Source organism: Pseudoliparis swirei, chromosome 6 (genome assembly GCF_029220125.1).
Source record: "Pseudoliparis swirei isolate HS2019 ecotype Mariana Trench chromosome 6, NWPU_hadal_v1, whole genome shotgun sequence".
NCBI classification, from domain to species: Eukaryota; Metazoa; Chordata; class Actinopteri; order Perciformes; family Liparidae; genus Pseudoliparis; species Pseudoliparis swirei.
In genome coordinates this window covers 14,393,346-14,414,216 of record NC_079393.1, presented here as the reverse complement: position 1 = coordinate 14,414,216, position 20,871 = coordinate 14,393,346, and the positions used below count along the sequence as shown (strand labels likewise).

Here is a 20,871-nt window from a genome sequence, read left to right as displayed (position 1 = left end):
GATGGGATGAGGCTGCTGCTGATGTCGTAAAAGCTGGAGAGTGTGTGGGGACTCACCACAAAGGCCTCGAGTGGGCACAGAGGCATTGTAAAGAGCGATGTACTGCAGCACCATGATGCCAGTGCTGTGATACCATTGTATGCTGACCCCGCCAGGTGTGTGGATCAGGTACATGCTCCCTGTGTCTTCCACATAAAGAGAGTGACGGGAGAAGGGAAGTCTCACAGGTCTGTAGTTCACTGTCACCTAGAGACAGACAAGCACACAATAAACACTTTATTTGCATGAGATAAGTTGAACGCTTGGCAGTATCCTCGGTTTAGAGACTCACCTTGCGATCCAGTCGGTTGATGATGATCCTGTAGGAGGAGGTAGTAATGTTCAGCTTCCTAAAACACAGACCGGATGTTCCACCTGTAGGACTCTGTAGGGGAGTTAAATAAGAGAATGTAACGATACAATACAATAACTATGAATTGAAATTGAAAAACAGCTTTTGCGTTTAATGCAAACACAACTGAACGATAGGGGAGAAGAGCATGTACTCACAGTTCGTCTGATGGAGTTTACACTCTACAAAGAAAACAAAACGTTTCACTAAATAGTTCGAAGATGTCTTACAATGCAATGCATATTTTATTCTGGGCATTACCTGGCTGGTAGGACATTTCTCAACGGTGCCAATAATAGTCTCCATGGGAAGGTTGACCAGGATGTAGGAGCCGTTATCATACAAGGCCACGTTGTTGCCATCAAACGTGATGACACGCAGGTCTGACATCACAGTGCAACGACCTGGCAAAAACAAATGTTATCAATAAAATCAACCACACATCCTCTCAGTAAACATTGGATTATAATCGATAAACCTGTCAATTACTGAATCACAGGGTGAAATGTTGTTTAAAAAAAAAAAAAAAATTTACAGGGGCACTGCCACAAGGGGCAGCAGGCGTCTGTGTTGATGAGGATGGGCAGGCCCAGCAGGCTGCACTGGGGCTGAGTGGTGTTGTAGCGACAGTGCAGAGAGGAGTTGTGAAGCAGCAGCTCTCCATTAAAACAGATGAACTCAACACACTCATCGATGCGGTAGGAGTATGGAGGCTGTGGAGACAGAAACACACATTTTGTTTTACAAAGCATGTTTACATGTCTCAGCCCCCTTCATAGACATCTGTAGACTTTTCTACGGTCGTGCCAACCTGTAAATACAGAAAGGTCATGGATTAACACATGTACATAGAGTAATAATGTGCATTTTGATAATATTCTCCGAAGAAATGCACAGTCTTCATTAAAATTATTAATGTCTTGATTTAATTGAACTGCTTCACTTTTCCAGGTCCTGATACAGTTCATGCTGGCTCACCGTCACACTCGCATTACTTACTGGGACACTTAACATTAAACAGAACAGAGACGTCGTTACGTTTATTACTGACACCTGTGCTTTTCCTGCTACGACAAGTCAACATTACTGCTGTGGAAAACGCCTATAGATACCGAAATAATCACCTGAAAGCAACCAAAATCAACTGTAAGTCAATCAATTAATGTAAAACATCAATTACATAATTACCGTCCCATCAAATGCATCTTCAATGTGTTTGTGTGCAAGTATAACACTTACTGTGCAGGGAGTAGTGGGCAAGAGGAGAGGATGTGTGGTTGATGTTTCCTCTGTTACAGTAGAGGTGTAAGGACTTGTGATTATTTCTGTGGATAACGGCTCAGTGGTGGTCTCGATGGTTGTGGGAAATGGTGCTGAGGTTGTCACGATAACTATCGGGCCGTCTGTTGGGGTAGTGGTCTCCATGGCGATGGTTGTCTCTACAGGTGGAGGCTGAGGTGTGGCCGACGCTTTAGTGGTGGTTCCAGGGACAGAAGTGGCGGCAGTTGTGACTGCTGCGGTGGGTGGTGGCTGAGTGGAGGGGGAGGTGAGAGGAGGTGGAGTGGAGGTTACTGGGGATGATGGCAATGCTGTGGATGCTGTGGTAACGCTGGTTGAGGTAAGAATGAAGGGCAAGCTGGTGGATGGAAGAGTCGTCGGGGACTTAGGAGGAGCGGGTGTGCTGACCGTAGTCGCCTCAGTGGGTACAATGGAGGGAGTTGCTGTGGTGGTGCTTGTGGTCTCCCCTGTGGTGACCGTGGTTTGAGTGGGGGTCATCTCAGTTGTGCTGAGAGTGGTTGTCTCAGGCCGGGTTGAGGGAGTGAGAGTGGTAGAAACAAGAGTGGTGGGAGGAGCAGGAGGCGCTGCCGACGGAGTGGTGACACGCTCAGTGGCTGATGTTGTACTGGAAATAGTGGGAGTTGTGGTGGTTGTTGTGGGCCCGACAGTCGTGGAGGAGGTAGTCCTTACTCTGGTGGTTGTGGTAGTGGGCATAGTGGTGGTTGTGGTTCTAGGCCTTGTGGGCCTAGTAGTACTCGTAGTTGTAGTGGTTGTCGTTGTTGATGGTGCTGCAGTCGTTCTGTTGGACCGCGTCGCATATGCAAAGGGTGTCGGAGTTGGGGGAAGGGACACACCTGGTAGAAACCATTAATATTGAAGTAAATATGTCGTATTGATTTTAAAAATCCTAATAATAAATGTATTGTAACAGAAAACCATAACTGCTCTATGGCAAAACACTCATCCGCGGTACTCACAGTCCTCTGCGTAGACACATCGTCTGGTGACTTCATCCAGGACCATGTTCTTGGGACAACGTGGGAAGCAGCCTTCCACACTGCAACATACACAAACTTAGCACCGGAGGTAAGCATTGACAATGTGTGTTATATAATGTGTACTCTTACGGAGGCAGGAACTGGCAGCGGGTGGCATCTGGGTCACTGCATGAGCGGACACAAGGGCTAGCACAGGCCTGGTAGCGCCACTCACACATCATACGGTAAGGTATCACAAAGGTACTCTCTGCCAAAGGAGAGGAAAAACACCCGATTAGTTTGTGTTTGTGTTCATGTAAATGCACACGTGTCTGTCTGTTGGCTACATGCATGTGTTTCTGACCCTCCAGTATGAAGCTGCCGCTGGCTTTGAAGGCCTCTGAGGAATCGTATCTTTGAGCTTGTGAAGCAGTGCGCGTCAATGTCAGAAAGATGCCAGGTTGGCCGACAAGCTCGAAGGAGGTGTGGCCTGGCAGAAACAGCCCCTGGTGCTGGATAAAGGATGCCCTGTGACTAAACTCCGGCCCTCGACTCCAGCGCTCCAACTGAAGACGGCTGCGTCCTGACACGACCAGGAAATAGTTTGGTCTCTCTGCAGACTCTAGTGACACCACAGGGACACCTGTGAAAATAAGTGAATGGAGGTTAAATCACAGAAAAAACAATGAGTAGTGGTGTGTAACTGTGTGAATGTGGATGCTCACGAGATGTTCTGTCCTTTTGCAAGCCTGCTGTGATCATGAAGTTGAACAGTAAGCCCGGGGCAGGCCACTGCCCTGTTCTCTCTCTCACCAGAGGAAACACTGAGTTGCTGGTACGATTCACTCCAAACATGGTGTCATTATAAACAGCACTCACCAATGAAAATGGGCCATCACCTAGTTCTACGGGGAAGTGAGAAAAAGAGAGAGGGAATAGGTTTAGTGACAATCTAGCAGGGAATCAGAGTGTGTACGGTTTGGAAATGACAATCAACAAAATAGCAATCTGAAAGAAACTAACCCTCACTCATACGTACCTTGATTATAGTATTCACAATCATAGGCTAAAAGAGAACAAGACAGTTCACAAGTTATTAAACATTTCAACAGTGTGCGGTAATATGTGAATCAATTGGTGTTTGCAACGAGGGACTGGCGGAAGTGGGTCAAAGAGGTAAGCAGGGGTCACAACTCTGACTGCGGTACAGTAACAGTGTGTGTGTGTGTGTGTGTGTGTGTGTGTGTACTCACGACAGACAGAGGGCAATCTCCAGTGGATTGTAACCCCCTGTTGACAGCATGTGTGTGCATACGCAGCAATGGACGTGCAGAGACACTCGCAGTCTCCCCCACGGTTACAATTGCAAGTGTCTGTCAGGCAGTTTCTATAGAACCAGGCCACATCCACCTGGAGGGTTACGCACAACACATGTTCATGGTCACACAAACACACACAGTTACATGCTAACAAACACACAATCATAAAATGAACCAGGCGAATGTCACTGGGGCTTTAGGGGGTGAGTAGCGTTCAATTATGCAGACAGTGAAGGAGTGATGAGGTATCAGGACAAAGGAATGTGGGTCAAGCTCTGGTGCAGAGGGGATCAGATGAGCTCGGTGACACACAGACCAAATGCAAAGTGAACTGTCCCCCTGTGTTCCTGACAAGGGCTGCAGCAATGCACAAAAACATCACACTCAATCCCATCAAAACTTTGAGATGTATTATTTATCCTTTTGATGCGAGAAGCACAACTATTGATTTGACAGGATGCTGCAACCTGAGTGTAGCAAATAGACTCGCAATATAATACAGCCCCATTATTAAAAAGGTTCCCTGGACTACTTCAGACTCTTTGTTATTTTCTATACTGGTTATGAACAATCCCCAAAAAACATTCTGTATCAATACAATTTAAATGTGGGCAGTATCGTACAATTTAAATCAACCCCATTATTTCCATAAATAGTGAATGTATTTTATTAAACAACAATAGTTACTGTAAGTGTATCCTGTTTTACAACATGTGTCAATTGCCTTATACCTATACAGCAGGGGGACTGAATTGTGTTCTCTAGTGCAGCACCATTTATTTCTGTCAGACCGAGAACCTCCCTTGTTCGTGAGTTTAAGGAAAAAGAGATTGGCTACCAAAGATGTCCTGTCATGTAGATTATACCAACCAGAGCATTGCAGATAAATGACACTTTCTCAAGAATGCAAGCTTTATAAGTGACTTCCTTGGATGGGTGCTTTTCGCTCCACTTATGAAGTGGATATAACTCTAATAAAGCCACTAAAATATAGTTGTTTGGATAACGTCATTGGCATGTTTAAATATTACATCCCTTACTTCTGTTTTGAAAAGAAATCTGAACAGCTCGAGGGAATGTGACTTCTTTAGTCTGAGTGCCAAAGGAAAACTCAGAATGTGTCATCTAACCATGAACTTATAAAATAAAGCGTCATAGCAGCTCCAACCCTTCAGATTTATGTATTTATGTGAAATAGTTTTCTTCAATGACCAAAGGAAAAGAAACAAACTCTTCCGGTAAAGTGCCAGTTTAGTACAGATGCCTCTGTAAAAAACAAGGCTATGTTTCTCACGATGCTTAAAAAAAATGTGTTGATATTTTAATGCTTGGTAATAGTGCCACATAACAAGCATATGTAAGTCAGTGCAGAACATCAACACATTTGCAGATATCGGTCTCTGGGCTAATCCATGGGATATAACAGGATTCCCTTACTCGCTGTTATTTATTAACAAGGTGCAAATGTTGTTTTCAACAATGTTTTAATGTGCGATGTTTCTCACTGAAGATGGGACTAATTCTCAAACCAGTGCCATGACAGCACTTACTCACCAGGATATGAACAATAAACCATCAATAATCATATTATGTAGAAAACACATTAAATGCATCACACGCTTGAGAACAAAGAAATTGTAAAATAAATATGAGTGGTTAATTCTCACATGTCGAATATGGTAAAGTGAGTCTGGGTTTCCCAGTGTTATCTTCGGATATTGTTTTTGTATTTACATAGCTCCATCTGCTGGCCACATAGACCAATACAACAGTGCAATAAAACGTTTAAGTGTGTGTGTGTCTGTCTGTGTGTGTTGCATTGCATCTGGTGTGGTACTTAAGGAGAAGTGCGTTCACTGGGATCAGTTAAGAGTTGTTCCCATAACCCCTCACCAACCCTTACTCCCCTGCTGCATGCAATATAACCTTTTTATGTTTGTGTGTATGTGTGTGCATCAGTTCAAGGCACTCACCACGTTGTGACAAGGTGCAAAGACATCGGTGTAGAGGAGAGCACACTCCCTCTTGGCGTACGGCTGTCTGCCTAAGTCGCCTTCACACGGTCGCTCAACTACATATTCACTTTCACACTAGAACAAAGAAAACACACGCACGGAAGGTGATTGAGTGTCTGATTACTCTTAAACATTACAGTGGACTCGGGGGAGACACATAAATTACAGGAGCAACAGAGAACTTGAGAGAAGTGACAGAGTGAGTGGTGGGAGATTCAGAAAGACAGAAAGAGGACAGAGGATAAAGAGAGAATCAATGAAGTGGAGGATCTGGGCTGACTCCTACCTGTCCCAGGGCCCAGCTATCTCCAAAGGTCTGTGCATTGTTGACTTCCATGTGGCTGGAGGTGGTCATATCGTTCACTGTCACACTGTCAAAATTTCCACACAGCCCACTGAGGAGGCCCTAAATGAGAAATAAAGACACTGAGCCACGTGTTGAGAATCTTTTCAGAATAAAAATCTATAATATATATATATTCTATTATTTTCGAAATAGATTTATATATCCCCAACACAAAAAATATTTTGCAAAATCTACTCCTGGTCCAGACCTTCCACTGAGGTCCGGCTCTGATGTGAACAGTAGTCTTGCGGTCCCACAGGATGGTCAGGTCCTGATTTGAGAAGTGAACCACAGTGTAGTAGCCAGCTTTCCAAAGTTCAAACTCTGATCCTCGACCTACAACAGTGGACGGGTTCTAAGGCAAGACAGAAACAAGAAATTGATACGCGCAGACTTCACTGGATATATTTAATTTACATATTTGTGAGAGGAAAAGAGAGACAGGTGTATAAATTAAGTGGCTTTATTCCATACAGGGCTGCCAGAGTTGTCGGTGAAGTAGATCTTGGTAAGTCCCACGTGAATGACCAGTATTTTCATGCACACAATGCCGCTCTCATAGCAGTCCTTGTTTTGGGCAACAATGGACACCTCGGTTTCTCCTGAACTCTGGTGAGTGGGAAAGACAAAATATTACTGTATAGGAGGGAAGTCTCGTCGGCTCCTCTCATCTCTGTCCTGAGAACATAATTCAGTGTTTTTATGTATGTTTGTTCACCATTTCCTTTTTACTTTAGCCTCAGCTGCCAGAAAGCCAATATCTGAATACCACGAGAAATATTCAAACTTGAAATTTGATGATACCTTTTCAGAAAACAGTGTCATTCTGGATACATGAGGGGTGACAAGCAGAGAAAGCACCTCTTGGCAATCAAGACACAGCTCTGACCTGCTTCCCCGTTATGCTCAGGTCTGCACGGCGGCCGACAGCCCGTTAGATCTGAATTGGAATGTCTGCTAATTCTAATTCTAATTCTATATCCCTGGGAGCGCCGGAGTCCTGGGGTTTGAAGTGAACACTGGTCTCTTTGTGTCGCTACAGCTTTGAGCATCGTCTGTTAGCATTACCATGGGGCAAACCCAGCAACACAAGACACACACACACACACAAACAGACACGCACACACACACACACACGCACACACGCACACACACACACTTTGATCTGCTCTCATTAAAAATCCCTCTCTGTCCCAATGTAACAAGCTTCAATAATAATAATATAATAATAAACATTTTATTTATAAGGTGCCTTTCAAGGCACTCAAGGTAAATCGTCTTTCCCTGATCCAAATCTGGTCAGGAAACATGGAGGATGCTCCTGCTTTGCACTTAAACACATACTATCTCTCACACACACTTCTCTGACACAGTCGAGCACTCTTACACTACCTGATTAGCATTCCAGCACTCAAACTGAATATATGAATTTGTCAGGTCAATTACGTAATTACATATTTTTACACATTCTACTTTTATGTAACACTGTACTTACGGAGATCCACACACACGATGCATCTACTCACTTTGAGCAAGTACACCTGACAGTCAGAGTAGTAGTCATACTCGAGGCCATCGAAGGTGTGGTAGTGTCTGTCGCTGTAGACCGTACACACAGCTGGACACGGCGAGTAGCTGCAGTTAAAATAGCCACGGTGACACACACTGAGGAAACGGACAGGCACATAGGAAGAGGAATAAATACTCATGGGATACAGTCGGTAAGGAATTACTTTATACATGCAGAATAACACGTAGTAAATGCAGCAAAACATGAATATGATTAGTCTGTTTCTCCATCTATGGGAAAATACAAATGTGCAGTAAAGGTGTGTACCATTTGTAACATGGTGTTTCCACAGTTTCTCCAGGCAGGTATTCAAGGCCCAGCCAGGCACAAGGGCAGTTCTCCGGATAGTAACACTTGCTATGATGCAGCACCAGCCTTCAGAGGTAAGACATAACTCAGGTAGGCGGTACAGTACATGCAAACACCTGATTTAAAACTAATACTTCACAAGTTCATGTTCCCAGTTCTGTGATTAAAACCTACTGAATTGCAGTTGTGGAAAGTAATTAAGAAAACCTTTCACGGTATATAGTCAAGTTGCCATTGATGAAGGCTTTCAACTTTTAACTGACACAAGCATACACGACTGTAAATACTCATACAGTTTTTCTTGAATAAGAAATCCATGAAAAGAGTAAGTGTGATTTTGCTCATCGATTACAGAAGACCCCTGACTACTTCCAGACCGCCGCTGGTTTCAGTTGCTTTCATTACAGCATGAAATCCACTTGCAGACACTAGATGTAGTGTTTAATGTGATCCATTACAGTTAACATTTAGCTTCCTGAAGTGTTTTTCTGTGTGCCAAATTTACATTATCCTCACGTGACAACTCAGCTGCAAGCAGAAACTACAGCACAGACATGGTCATTCTCATAAAGCACTGATCTCAAGCCTTTTTTACACAATCTGCAAGTAGATTTGTATCGTGAAATAAACGAAAAGATGCAATTCCCTGAAAGGTAAATAACTCATAACATTTAGATCTTTTTCCCAGTGAACTGCTAAAATTATTTTTATGGTCTTTGTAATAGATAACAATATTGGAAGGCAGCAGATGTGTATTTACCCAGGAGGGCAGACACAGCCAGGGATGCATGGCGTGCTGGGAGGACAGGTGAGGTTCAACATCAGGTTACGGCAGGTCGGTGCACAGGCCACGCCTCCTCTCTGCTCGCCGCAGCTGTGGTACACTTTATCCTCTGGACACTCTCCGACCTCGACACTATCGGGCTCTACGTGCATGCACGAAAACATACACACACACACACACACACAAAGAAAATCAATGCGCCAGTCGCCTTAAACATCAAACACAACGGCCAGTCATGGGAAACAAGCTACAAGTCCAGACATAAGGCTCTTGATTTCAGCAAGAGGGACACCGCCTGAAACAGCACTTTGTTGTTGGAAAGAACAAGAACAGGAACTGAAGGGAGGAGGGAGTGCAGAGAGGTTACCTTTTTCCTCTGGCACACACTCCATCTTTCCATTTCTGCACAGGCTGATGGAGGAGACAGGAAGGCAGAGAAAAAGAGGTGAGTGTTTGGGAAAGAGAGTGATGGTATCACATACAAGATTAGTTTAAGAGCTTTACGTCTCATTTCACAATCACTTAAGCTTTAATCGCTTTCTCAGATGTATTAAACAGGAAGTACGTGTGAGGATGTTACACTGTGTCTGATCAGCAGAGCAGCCAGAGTCAGTTTCCCATTTCAGGGAAGGTCAAAGCCAGCAGTGACTCACCAGGGGCCAGAGGCGCTGAAGCTCACCTCCCCTGGCTGGGACACACCACCCATGGAGTAACAGTGACACTGGGACCTGAGGAGAAACTCGTTACTTTATTCTAATTACATTAACGAAGGATGAGGCTTCCTCTGGTGATGTTTGCATGGATGTGTGTTCCAGCCAAACAGCAATTGATGACTGTTATTTGGATGATTGACGAGGTGGCAGAGTCTTACAGTTGCACACATCGCTGGCGCACATCGTCATGGTAACTGCCGTTTGGACAGCCGCACCCCTCGGCACAGTCGTCAGGGTTACAGGTCTCCGTGCGAGACAGAGCACGACAGACACGCCCACAAGACGACACACAAGAGTGGTACAGCATGCCTCCAAGACACACCACTCCTGTGTCAACACACACACACACACACACATTGTATATACTGTACCCCTAAAGCAATTATGTTTTTACTCTGTGTGTACTGTTTGAGACACATACAAAAATCAATCACAATGACAGACACTAAAGTTTTTTCTGATTCTGAAACAAACACAAATACTCAATCCACACACAACAATCTCGAACCATTTTGGGCGATACATTGAAAAGTATTTCTTTTAAAGAACACAATATGGATAAAAGCCACTCAGATAAATACTCACCACATTCAGAGACGTGTGATCTGAAATCAACGTGGACTCCATGTTTGGAGCAGAGGTAAGCGTAGTGAGCCAGTGCTGTGCACAAACAGCTGCTCCCACAACGACAGGCCTGGTAGCGGCACTGCTGCTGGTAGACGTTTGGACTGATGTAGCCATGACACGGGGCAAACACACTACCCAGAAGCACCTCGCACTGGGATGCGTAGAATACTAGAAGATACACACACACACACAAACACACAACCCATGGAACACATTTCAAACGATGATACCCTTCCCTGTGCAAATATCAATATTCCAAGAGTTCGAACCTATGTGTCATTTTTTTATTCTGACAGCCCTACAATCATATTTAGGATGTCCGGATGATCAATGCAGTATGGAGAGCTGATGACATATATCCTCCTCATGTGAGGTATTCTGAAGGGAAGAAGAAGAAGAAGAAGAAGAAGAAGAAGAAGAAGTAGTTACCATGGTGCTGGTTCATCTCACATGGGTCTATGATGGGCAGGTTGACTGGAGCCACACAAGCAGAAGAAACCTTCCAAGCATTGGCATGAAGCTGAGGTGTGCCCTCTATCATTCCTGCTGGGGACCTACACACAAGCACATGCACACCCAAAACACGCACACACACACAGTCAGGTATAGTGGTATTTTAACATTGATCTATACGTGGGAAGTACTTGCTTACAGGAAGTCATCTCGTAGATTTCCGTTGAAGGTTCCACAAAGGCCCAGCGTCTGTCCACGCCACTTGCTGTCCAGCTGCAGATAGACCCGCCCTCCTCGACCATCATAATGCAGCCTCAGACCAATCCCTACCTTCAACTGTGTAAACACAGAGGTCAGCTTTTGCACTTCCAATGTATCTATGTGACCAGAAACAAACATCGAAACCCATGATTAAAGATCAAATTACTGTAAAAGAAGGCAAGCGTAATCATCTTTTTTGTTAAAGTACGAAGAGCAATGATTTCAGCCTAATCCCTGTGGTATACCAACAAGCTTTTGTGATTCCTACCATCAACATAGGGCAGGACAGGCACCGGGTTAACACCAATGATCACGTCCCCCTCTCTGGTCAAAGTAATCTGTCGACTCACATCTTCATCCAACACCACTGTCACTGACTGAATACACACCTGCTGCTGTGGATGCACAGACCACACAGACCGACGGTTATATCTATGTACACAGAAAACTGTATGGTTGGTGTGTGTGTGTGTGTGTGTGTGTGTATGCAGGTAACCATGCACGCTACCTCTGCACAGGTAGTATATTGCAGCGTGACAGTGAATCTGCTGCTGCTGCTGCGGCTCTTTGCCAGGACGTATTGACACAACCCCGGCTGGAGAAACATCCGACCGTCAAATGTCGTCACAAACACGTCGCCAACCACCGAACACTCGACTAAGAAGGGAGAAGAGGTACAATACTTTATCTGAATTCACAGTTTCACCTCGAGTGACTGACCCCTCCTGAAAGCGTAAACTCACCAGTGCAGTTGTTCTCAGTGCAGTTCCACACTCCTCCCATGCACACACTAAGAACATACAGTAGGTTAGCAGCACATTGGCAACGCTATAGTTCATCAGACCGACACATGAGGGACAAAACTTATGGTACCGCCACTTTTTAGGGGAGAAAAAAACAGATATAAATGTAATTTTACGTGTTTGTATTGTATTTTTTTGTTTTTAGGGATTTATTTCTTGTTAAACTAGTCTAATAATAATTTTTAAACCTTGCCTGAATCTGAGCAATCGCAATACCTTTGATTGAAAGTTGAAATTGAAAGTTGTCATGCCCCTTCAGCCTTCTCCCCTCCGTGTTTATCAGACCACACACAGTGGAGGGATATTGCTTATCTGGACATCTAGACATATTTCATATAATCACCAGCTGTTGTTCGGCTAGATGTAGGGCTTTCCTGTAAGTAACCAACCTGTTAATAGCAGGCCATCTGTTGGATCAAGGCGAGGCTGAAACAAGGCTTTTATTCAGAAATATTTGCAGCACAGTTTTGTAAGAATACCACGGTAGCCGTCACACGGTGCTCTACTGTATGACTGTACGACAGACGCCTCCTACTCAAGCAAGCAAATATTTATATATTTGATGTTCAAATCTCCGTGCGAAAGCCAGAGATTACCCATTACGTAACAGCTCTTTGTCATTTTACCTTTCCTCTCCTGGTGTGAAAGTGTATATTTTTCATGCAAATGAGGGTGCGACCTTGGTGCTGACGCAATGCCGTTCTAGCGCATGCTCACGAGTGAATACATGACCAGACTTACCAAACACTACATCCCTGTTGAAGCACTTGTCCTTGTAAATAGGAAGTACCATGGTAAACACATGGACACTGAGAAACAGCAATACATGTTCCATTTTGTAGGATGAGACCTGTGGAAAAGAAGACTGATAAGTTTAGAGTATGTTTATAGATCCATGAACTAACATTATTTCACAGTGATTAGTAGAAAAGTAGATACCATCAGGGCAGTAGCAGCCGTCCAGACAATGCAAGTTGGTTCCTAGACACTCTTTCTCAAATGTGCAGGTGGGTGGACAACAACTGATACAGTCTCTATAGACAAAACTCTCCTCACAGCCATCATCTACATATAAACACAAACACCTGAGTGTCAGACAAAGGCAGATTACAGAGCATGAGCATGGAATACATGTTGACCCAATATAAATGTGCGTGGAGCCGCAGTTGTGACTTACTACAAGAAGGGAAGCTGTCTCTCCACTCTCTTACTGGATATCCAACATGTGAGCAGGCTCGTGTGTACTCAACCAAGGCTCGACAAAACGTTTCCTCGTCATCAGATCTTAGAGAAAAGAGAAAAAAAGAAAAAAATACATATTCATTGTTTTTGGGAAAACGCATTTATTTAATTTGAAAAGTTTCAACAACTGTAGCTAAAGATGGAAGTTTAATTCTATAACTTGGCTTATACTGATAGCAACAAAGTAAAGACAGGTTGAAAAAAAGTTTAAATGTATCTTTCAAATTGTTTTTGACTTACACACAAAGGTCAGACACACAGCTGGCCACAAAAGGATTTGGGTCGATGTTTTCATGGCACGACAGAAAGGGGAAGAAGAGAAGTGCAGTGCATTTCTCCAAGGCATCCTGCACACATGAACAGTAAAAACAGTATGGTAATGGATATAATGCACAGAATAAAATATACAGAAGAAAGCAAAACAAACACTGCTGCAGTGTTTTAACTCACAAGGACCTTCCTCTTAACACATCCAAAGAGATGTCAGTTGCTTTGACTTTAAATCACGAGAAAGCTAACTTTAGTAGTTATATTTTCTGCCAAGAAATAACAATATTTACATGGTATACCATGCTGACATGCAAATGAGAGTGTGCCAATAGTAATACTGAGTGGAGAGAAAATGTCGGTGGTTCTTACATCCATATCTGACTCAGAGTGGCAGGGCCCATTGAAGTCAAGGTCTACTGAGGGACACGCTCTCTCGTGAGGCAGGTCCACTGCCCAGCTGTTTGCAAATGCTGCAGGTTCATCTGTCCGGATGCCTAAAACACACAGCCAACACCCATGTATGCATGGACAATCGGCACACAAGCCCCAGGAAACAGATACCTTCATTATTAAACACATGCAAGAGGTAAAGACACTGGACAACTGATGCACGATTCAAACATGAACACATTTATTTCTCTTCCTATGTTGACATGAGACATATTTACATTCAAGATAAACTGTTTGCTGTATAAATACAATACAAATGTGATAACATTGTGTTTGTAAATGTGCCATGTCTATTGTAGCTTTCCACTTGTTGACTCTCTTTCTCTCAGCTCATCCTCGCGCTACTGGACAGCTCTCTGCTCAAACCAGTAGGGGACTGCAGTTCATATTACTGGTCATCTGAGGAATAATTTGTGCTCCTTTCAGCCATTCAAACGCAAACTATCAGTTCTCCCCTATACTTGCACTCTGTTCTCCAGCTCCCACCGCTCCTATAATTGTCCAGAATTAGTGTTGAGTGTATAATAATAATAATTGAGGTGAGTGGGTGCTGAGAGAAGGGATAAGCGGATGGAGGTCGGTCTTACCACGGGCAGTGGTGAGGTCATCGCCAGCAAGATGGTTGAAGTTCCCACATAGGCCACAGGGGCCCCCCTGGTGCTCCTCACTCATCTTCAGGTAGACGCCCGAGCCACCATCCCAAGCCAAAGAGAAGCCAAACACACTCTTCACCAGCAGGTAGTCGGCCAGTCGCTCGATAAACACACCGCCGACAGTGTGAGGCAGACTTAACCTGACATTCAGAGACGGAAATGTCAAGAGCATGACACAGAATGCAATCTTTTGGAAAATCATACTCATAATGGTGGGTTCTGAATTCTGATGGGGCGGTGAGTCAGTGAGTTGCTTTTCCATTTCTGTTATTACAGTTTTGTAACAAGATGTTTTTAGTTGAAGACTTTAAAAATCTATCTGTGTGTCTTCTTCTTACTACAATGGAAGCAACACACACACACACACACACACACACACCTGCGGCCTCCCTGGTGGACCTGATATCCAGAGATGTGGATCTCTTCCTCATTTGAGAAGAACAGGCTGAGAGCTCTTGGGCATGAGTGCATACTTCCATCACACACTCTGCTGTTGTGGACCTGAGAAGACAAGAAAAAGATGAAAGAGAGTAAAAGAAAGGGTCACAGGGGGAAAAGGATGGGAATGTTTTATTGTACCAAGGATTAACCACGGCCTGTAACATAACCAAGCATTCTGAGAAACAGCCACCTGTCTGTTAATGATGCTGCAAATGGCTGTTGGGATATACCCTCTGAATTGCTGCAACATCTTAATTTATTTGTGCTATAACTATCAAACAATTTCTGAGAGAGAATGCAAGTCATAGAAACACTTTGGGAGCTTAACTTTTGAATACCGTAATCTGCAATGTTACACAAGTTTGCTATCATCCCCATTATTTGTCAATTTAAAGGATAAAATTGGTAAAACCCTCTATTTTTAAAAGGGATTAGAAAAAACTTTTAATCAGTTAGTTAATCTATGGCAAATAAAGTTTGGCAGAGTAGCAAATATTACTAAAACTGGGAAACATTTTGCATTTGTTGGGGACTCCAAATAAACTACAGTGCCCATTTCTATTTTAGTAAAGAGATATGTCACCACTAGGGTGGCTTACTAACGTGTTTTTGGAAAAAAAATTACTAATCTATATTCAGATTTGACTAGGGCTGTGAAACGATTACAATTTTTAATCGGGTTAATCACAGGTTTTTGTGGATTAATCATGATTAATCACATATTACCGATATTCTCGGTATATTTTGTGAGAACATAGAGATTTATGACAAAAGACGGATATATACATTTATACATTCTTCTATACAATGGTGCTGCAACTCAGCAGTTATTTAGCAGTTTTCTTCCATATGGAACATTAATACATCTTCATCCTAAACAGAATGTTTAACCCTCCTGTTACCTTTCGGGTCAATTTGACCCCATTCAATGTTTAATGTCGGTGTTCTTTGGGGTCAATTTGACCCCAGGCTGTTTTTCACTGTGTCAAACATATCAGAAATATCAACTTTTTATTTATTTAAAGGGCTATTTAGGTAGTCAACAAACAAACATAAAGTACCTCACACTTAAACTTGGGAAGCAATATTAATTCTAATAATTTTCTGGAGGTTTTAATTGCTGGGGTCAAATTGACCCGAGGGTAAAATATGTTAGTAAATGTAAAGGTAACAGGAGGGTTAAACAGAGCATTTTCTCTTGTTTGTCAACCATTAACTCCACCATGACACAATCTAAAGGCCTCTAGTCTTCCTCTAGCAGCTGCTGAGGCAAACTGACTGTGTGGGTTTTCTTCATGAACTGGGCCGTGATGAAAGGGACGGCGGGGACACCGCTGCAAAGCTGAAACCTCACCGGCCCGGACAGGTGGACAGATTGACAAGTGACTTTTTTGTGCTCGGTCCCGATGCGCGCGCACGGAGCTCTGTGGCGCGCGAGACGGAGATCGATAAGTGTTAACGCAACGCGAAGAGACAGAAATGACATGCTGCTGTGGAGATACGATCAACAACAGACGTTTAGTTTCATAAAAGAACAAAGACGTGCTCTAGAGAACATGTCAGGGGGCGGGCCAATCTCTTTAATGTCATGCGATCTACCAACACTGCGTCGCGATCGACTGGCTGGTCGCGATCGACGTGTTGAGACCCTGATCTACAGGAAGTAAAAGTCGTAACAAGGTTTCCGTAGGTGAACCTGCGGAAGGATCGTTACCGATGAACAGACCGTCTGCATGAGAGCGGACAGAGTTCAGATTGAAGTGGTGTCTTGGAAGCTCATTTTGCAAGTGACTTTTTTTTCGTCCCGACGACCAACAACAGACGGATTGGAAGCTCATTCTGCGCATGCGTTAAATGCGTAAAAAAAAAAAAAATAGTTAAACCTGTAATTGAATTAACTGAGTTAACGCGTTATTTTTCACAGCACTAGTTTTGACTAAACAATACTTGTTAGTCGGACCGATTTATTGATGGTTTTTGTAACAAAAATAGGCAACAAAAATATACCAGACTTATCGTTAAAACAAGGTCTGTAAAAGTCACTTTTAAAGGGGGTATAGGATTTTTAAACTAACCAAAGGAATATGAAAATAACATCTTACAGTGTTGAGAATATCTGCTAATTGGCCCTTCTCTAACTGCTGTTTGTCAAAGGACGTTGGTTGGTTAAAGTAGTTTTATAGCACTGAATTTTAGCTTCTGAATGTGATATCTGGATTACTTTAGTTTGACTGTAAACACAGCCTGTATATATACGCGGGTTAAATTCTGGTTACATATTTCAGTGGATAATTTAATGTCTGCTCTTACCCACACCGTGTACTGTGGTGCAGCTGCGTGGCAGTCCTGGGCCAGAATATAAGAGCAGGTTCCAGGGAAGTAGAAGTATATTCCGTCAAATGTTTCGTAGTGGTGCTGACCCCACGACCTGCAGATCCCGTCTCTATCCTGGCCCTGGTTAGGTACTGAGAGGAAAACACAGGAAATCCCCACAGTTAGAGATGCCAGGATGCTGCCTGAGACCCTCCCCAATCTGAGCGGGTTGGGGGCTGGTGACAGTGAGTCACATCCTCTGATCCTGTCAGTGAGTGGCTTGTTATGCTGATAGAATTGATTCCTTCTTTCAATTCAATTCAATTCAGTTTATTTTGTATAGCCCAAAATCACAAATTACAAATTAGCCTCAGAGGGCTTCACAATCTGTACACATACGACATCCCCGTCCCAGGACCTCTCATTGGATCAGGAAAAACTCCCAAAGAAAATCAGGAAAAAGACTTGTTTTCATTTTATGACAAGATACCTTTTTTCAATTAACAAAATGTCCCAATCCCATGACACATTTTCAGAAGATGTGTTCTGTGGCATCAGCTCTGATCTCCGACCTTCAACATTTTGCATTAGAGGAGGGAAGCTTGAATATTTATCTTTAATCAGGCTTATACGATTGTTTTTAGGAAATTAATGCTACTATGTTTTACTTGACTTCACCTGTGCATTATTTAATTTATAGTCTATTTTAGGATTTCATTTCCAGCCTCAGTTCATTTACAGGTTGCTCAGGAACTATATTGTTTCCAACATGTGTGCCACCACAAAATGTGATTGCTGAAAAGAAAAATGTCTCAGTTCAGAATATAGAAACCAGAACCTTCATCACTCAGCCCTGACCCTATTATTTTAGTGCAAGTCATCTCCCTGTATATATGCTGCTGTAGGGAGTAAAATAATTGTCTGAGTAGGGGAGAGAAAGAGAGAGAAATGTGGGGAAATCTGATAATTAATACTGGAGTGTGTGCATGTAATTAAGCTTTGTTGAATGATTGGGGAGTCTGATGCGCGCACACACACACACACACACACACACTCACACAGTGATACACATTCCTGTTTAAAAGAGTGTGTAACTGTATACTGTATGCTGATATACAAAATGTGTAAACCTGCTTACCAATGATCTGTTGCATACCAGGAAAGATGCTTGTCAATCAACAATAACGATGTCATGTGGATGATATTCTGACAAAGGAAGATATGTAAGTGTGTGTTTGTATGTGTGTGTGTGTGTGTGTGTGTGTGTCTTACTGATCTGGCAGCGGTCTCCCAGTGCCTGGAACTGAGCACAGTCACACACACCGCCATCCTGACACCAGCCACCATTAAGGCAGCCGCAATATTCTGGGAAAGACACAAACAAACTCAAGTTAATTTACCTGAGTCTACCTGGGTCATGGTGTTGTTAAGCGTCTGAGAATGGGTTGCTTCATAAGTAGCATATTTACCTGAAGAGGAATCTCTGGCTGTGTAGTTGTGTAAAATGCTGCGTGACAGAGTGCCCTCCGACAGCAGCGGTCTGTATGTCTTGGAAAACAATGAACAGTAAACGCTTAGAGTCGTTCCTTAAGCAAGTCTAAAGTTGGAACAGCATCGGTGACACAGCGCTGTACCGTTGGTATCACTTGCTGCTCTAAGTTAAACGTTGCGTCAGGTTGAGCGGGAGAAAGTGTATGTGTGTCTCATTCTTTACAAAGACAGCTTTGTGCGCTCAGGGTGTTGTGCGCTTGTGGGTGCCCTGAACTCCTCTGGTTCTCTTAGGTGTAGTGTACCAACCTCCTCCCCGAGGAGATCCCGTTTCCTCCGAAGTGCATTAGCCCTTCTGCACACACACACAAGCATGCACATTAGTGGGAAGAAACAGTCAGAGGGGAGACTTAAGTGCACTTTACACCACTTGAATTCAGACTACATACTATTCTTAACTGAACCCTCACATGCACAAGCGCAAACACACTCATATGGTCTCTGCCACACACTCTAGTGACCGAAACAGAAACTGCAAATGCATTAATCACTGCTCTATAATTGAGAGGAAGACCTTTGAAATATCCTACAAGTAATATGTGGATAGTATTTATAATTTTGCCACACAAGTAATATCAGGAAATATATATATTTAATTTCTTCCTTGTATTTACCTCTGTATTCTTCCTTCTGCCACTGAAAGTCGGCTCTGAGCTCCTAAACACAAAGGTATACAATAAACATTACATTATTAAAACATGTATTGGTTATGTATCTATTATAAATTAGTTGTTACAATGTAACTAAATGTAGATTAAGAAGAGTCCTCTCGCACTGCAGTGAAAAAATGTATTCTGATTAACTGGAAATCCTAAAAATCACCATCAATAAGACACTGGATTAATGAGCTTGTGTCCTACTGCACACCTGAAAATATATTATATAATGTGAGAGGGAAGCAGGCAGCCTTTGGAAAAATCTGGGGCCCCTTCATAGATATTCTGCCATCTCTGGACTTGGCTGATCGTGGTGGTTTGAGACCGGCGTCAAATTAAGCCCGCTGCAGGTTATTTATTTTTTATTTTGGTTTTATTTAGTTGTGAGTGCTGTATTGGTTTGTGTAGATATAAATGTGTACGGATGGGTGTAGGTAAACTGTGTAGAGACTGTGTAGATGTATAAATGAAAGGAAACTGAGAGCCATACAAGGGGAGTGGTGGGATGGGGAAAAGTTTGTGTAATGTTTTTGTTTTGTCTTGTTTTTGTTGTTGTTGTTTTTTGTTTTGTTTTTCTCCTTGTTTTCATCTTATGTAAAAAAAAAAAAACATCATCCTTGTGTGGTGATTTCTACAAGGTTATACATTTGTATATTTTCTTTTTGTAAAATAATATTTTCAGCATAACAAACTGTAAATGCTATTTCACTACAAATATTCTGTAAAAATATTTTTGTTAATAAAAAAAAAATCTTTAAAAAAAAGAAGAGTCCTCTCGGAAACATTTGAGTAATTCTGTGTCATTTGTAATGATGTAGCAGTTCGATGCCATGTTAGGAAATGACATATGAAGGAGGGGGAGTAAGGGAGAGCAGTGTGCTTTATGATATGTATAAGAACAAATGACCACGAAAGAGAAAGAAAGGTTACACCAACCATATTAAAGAGTAACTTGTAAAACAAAACAAAAAAGGATATGTCACTTAACAATATAAAGAATAGTTACTACTATTGACCTTTTCATAAACCTGTCTGTTGTTTATTGTAATTCACATTCATAAGTAACTTTATTGTTAGAATATCATAACACTTTTGGATAAAAGTAAAACTGTCAAACTCACCCTCTAATAACAGCAAGTGGGAGATTGAAAACGACATCAGAAGAAATCGTTTCACTGTCCACTTTAAGTTCATTTCAGAGTCCGAGAGGAAGTTCCGTCGAAACGTTAACGGTGCATACTGGTCCCGGGAGGAAAGGGTCGAAGACGTGTGGCCGCACCGGGACGATGCTGGGTCGTATCCGTGAAAGCTGCCTGCTGGCGACAGCCCCCCTGAGCGGATGACGAGGAGCACCTGTGCGGGCAGATGAGCGCGTGCGCTGCTCAGTGTCACTCCAACAGGCTGTGGTCGCGCGCCTCAGTGACGGCTGCGAGGTCTGCTGCTCACCTCCAT

The 20,871-nt window shown here is 42.9% G+C and overlaps 1 protein-coding gene across 1 annotated transcript in view; it reads right to left on the bottom strand.

The window, feature by feature from the left end:
* otogl (otogelin-like) overlaps positions 1 to 20,871 on the bottom strand; it is a 28,299-nt gene extending 7,428 nt beyond the window's left edge. The window contains exons 1-40 of the mRNA XM_056416220.1: positions 20,866 to 20,871; positions 20,596 to 20,772; positions 18,685 to 18,763; positions 18,488 to 18,580; positions 17,213 to 17,367; positions 14,841 to 14,962; positions 14,396 to 14,601; positions 13,728 to 13,852; positions 13,329 to 13,435; positions 13,024 to 13,130; positions 12,786 to 12,911; positions 12,588 to 12,696; positions 11,787 to 11,833; positions 11,552 to 11,700; positions 11,312 to 11,438; positions 10,982 to 11,159; positions 10,759 to 10,883; positions 10,288 to 10,497; positions 9,861 to 10,029; positions 9,643 to 9,717; positions 9,357 to 9,400; positions 8,966 to 9,131; positions 8,164 to 8,271; positions 7,853 to 7,991; positions 6,801 to 6,935; positions 6,535 to 6,681; positions 6,267 to 6,386; positions 5,939 to 6,055; positions 3,900 to 4,056; positions 3,686 to 3,712; positions 3,372 to 3,551; positions 3,011 to 3,289; positions 2,797 to 2,914; positions 2,647 to 2,726; positions 1,631 to 2,523; positions 927 to 1,104; positions 653 to 795; positions 550 to 573; positions 332 to 424; positions 57 to 246 (exon numbers count right to left, since the gene is read on the bottom strand). Coding sequence (XP_056272195.1) covers positions 57 to 246; positions 332 to 424; positions 550 to 573; positions 653 to 795; positions 927 to 1,104; positions 1,631 to 2,523; positions 2,647 to 2,726; positions 2,797 to 2,914; positions 3,011 to 3,289; positions 3,372 to 3,551; positions 3,686 to 3,712; positions 3,900 to 4,056; positions 5,939 to 6,055; positions 6,267 to 6,386; positions 6,535 to 6,681; positions 6,801 to 6,935; positions 7,853 to 7,991; positions 8,164 to 8,271; positions 8,966 to 9,131; positions 9,357 to 9,400; positions 9,643 to 9,717; positions 9,861 to 10,029; positions 10,288 to 10,497; positions 10,759 to 10,883; positions 10,982 to 11,159; positions 11,312 to 11,438; positions 11,552 to 11,700; positions 11,787 to 11,833; positions 12,588 to 12,696; positions 12,786 to 12,911; positions 13,024 to 13,130; positions 13,329 to 13,435; positions 13,728 to 13,852; positions 14,396 to 14,601; positions 14,841 to 14,962; positions 17,213 to 17,367; positions 18,488 to 18,580; positions 18,685 to 18,763; positions 20,596 to 20,772; positions 20,866 to 20,871 — 5,830 coding nt within the window. The remainder of the gene's footprint in view (positions 1 to 56; positions 247 to 331; positions 425 to 549; positions 574 to 652; positions 796 to 926; positions 1,105 to 1,630; positions 2,524 to 2,646; positions 2,727 to 2,796; positions 2,915 to 3,010; positions 3,290 to 3,371; positions 3,552 to 3,685; positions 3,713 to 3,899; positions 4,057 to 5,938; positions 6,056 to 6,266; positions 6,387 to 6,534; positions 6,682 to 6,800; positions 6,936 to 7,852; positions 7,992 to 8,163; positions 8,272 to 8,965; positions 9,132 to 9,356; positions 9,401 to 9,642; positions 9,718 to 9,860; positions 10,030 to 10,287; positions 10,498 to 10,758; positions 10,884 to 10,981; positions 11,160 to 11,311; positions 11,439 to 11,551; positions 11,701 to 11,786; positions 11,834 to 12,587; positions 12,697 to 12,785; positions 12,912 to 13,023; positions 13,131 to 13,328; positions 13,436 to 13,727; positions 13,853 to 14,395; positions 14,602 to 14,840; positions 14,963 to 17,212; positions 17,368 to 18,487; positions 18,581 to 18,684; positions 18,764 to 20,595; positions 20,773 to 20,865) is intronic.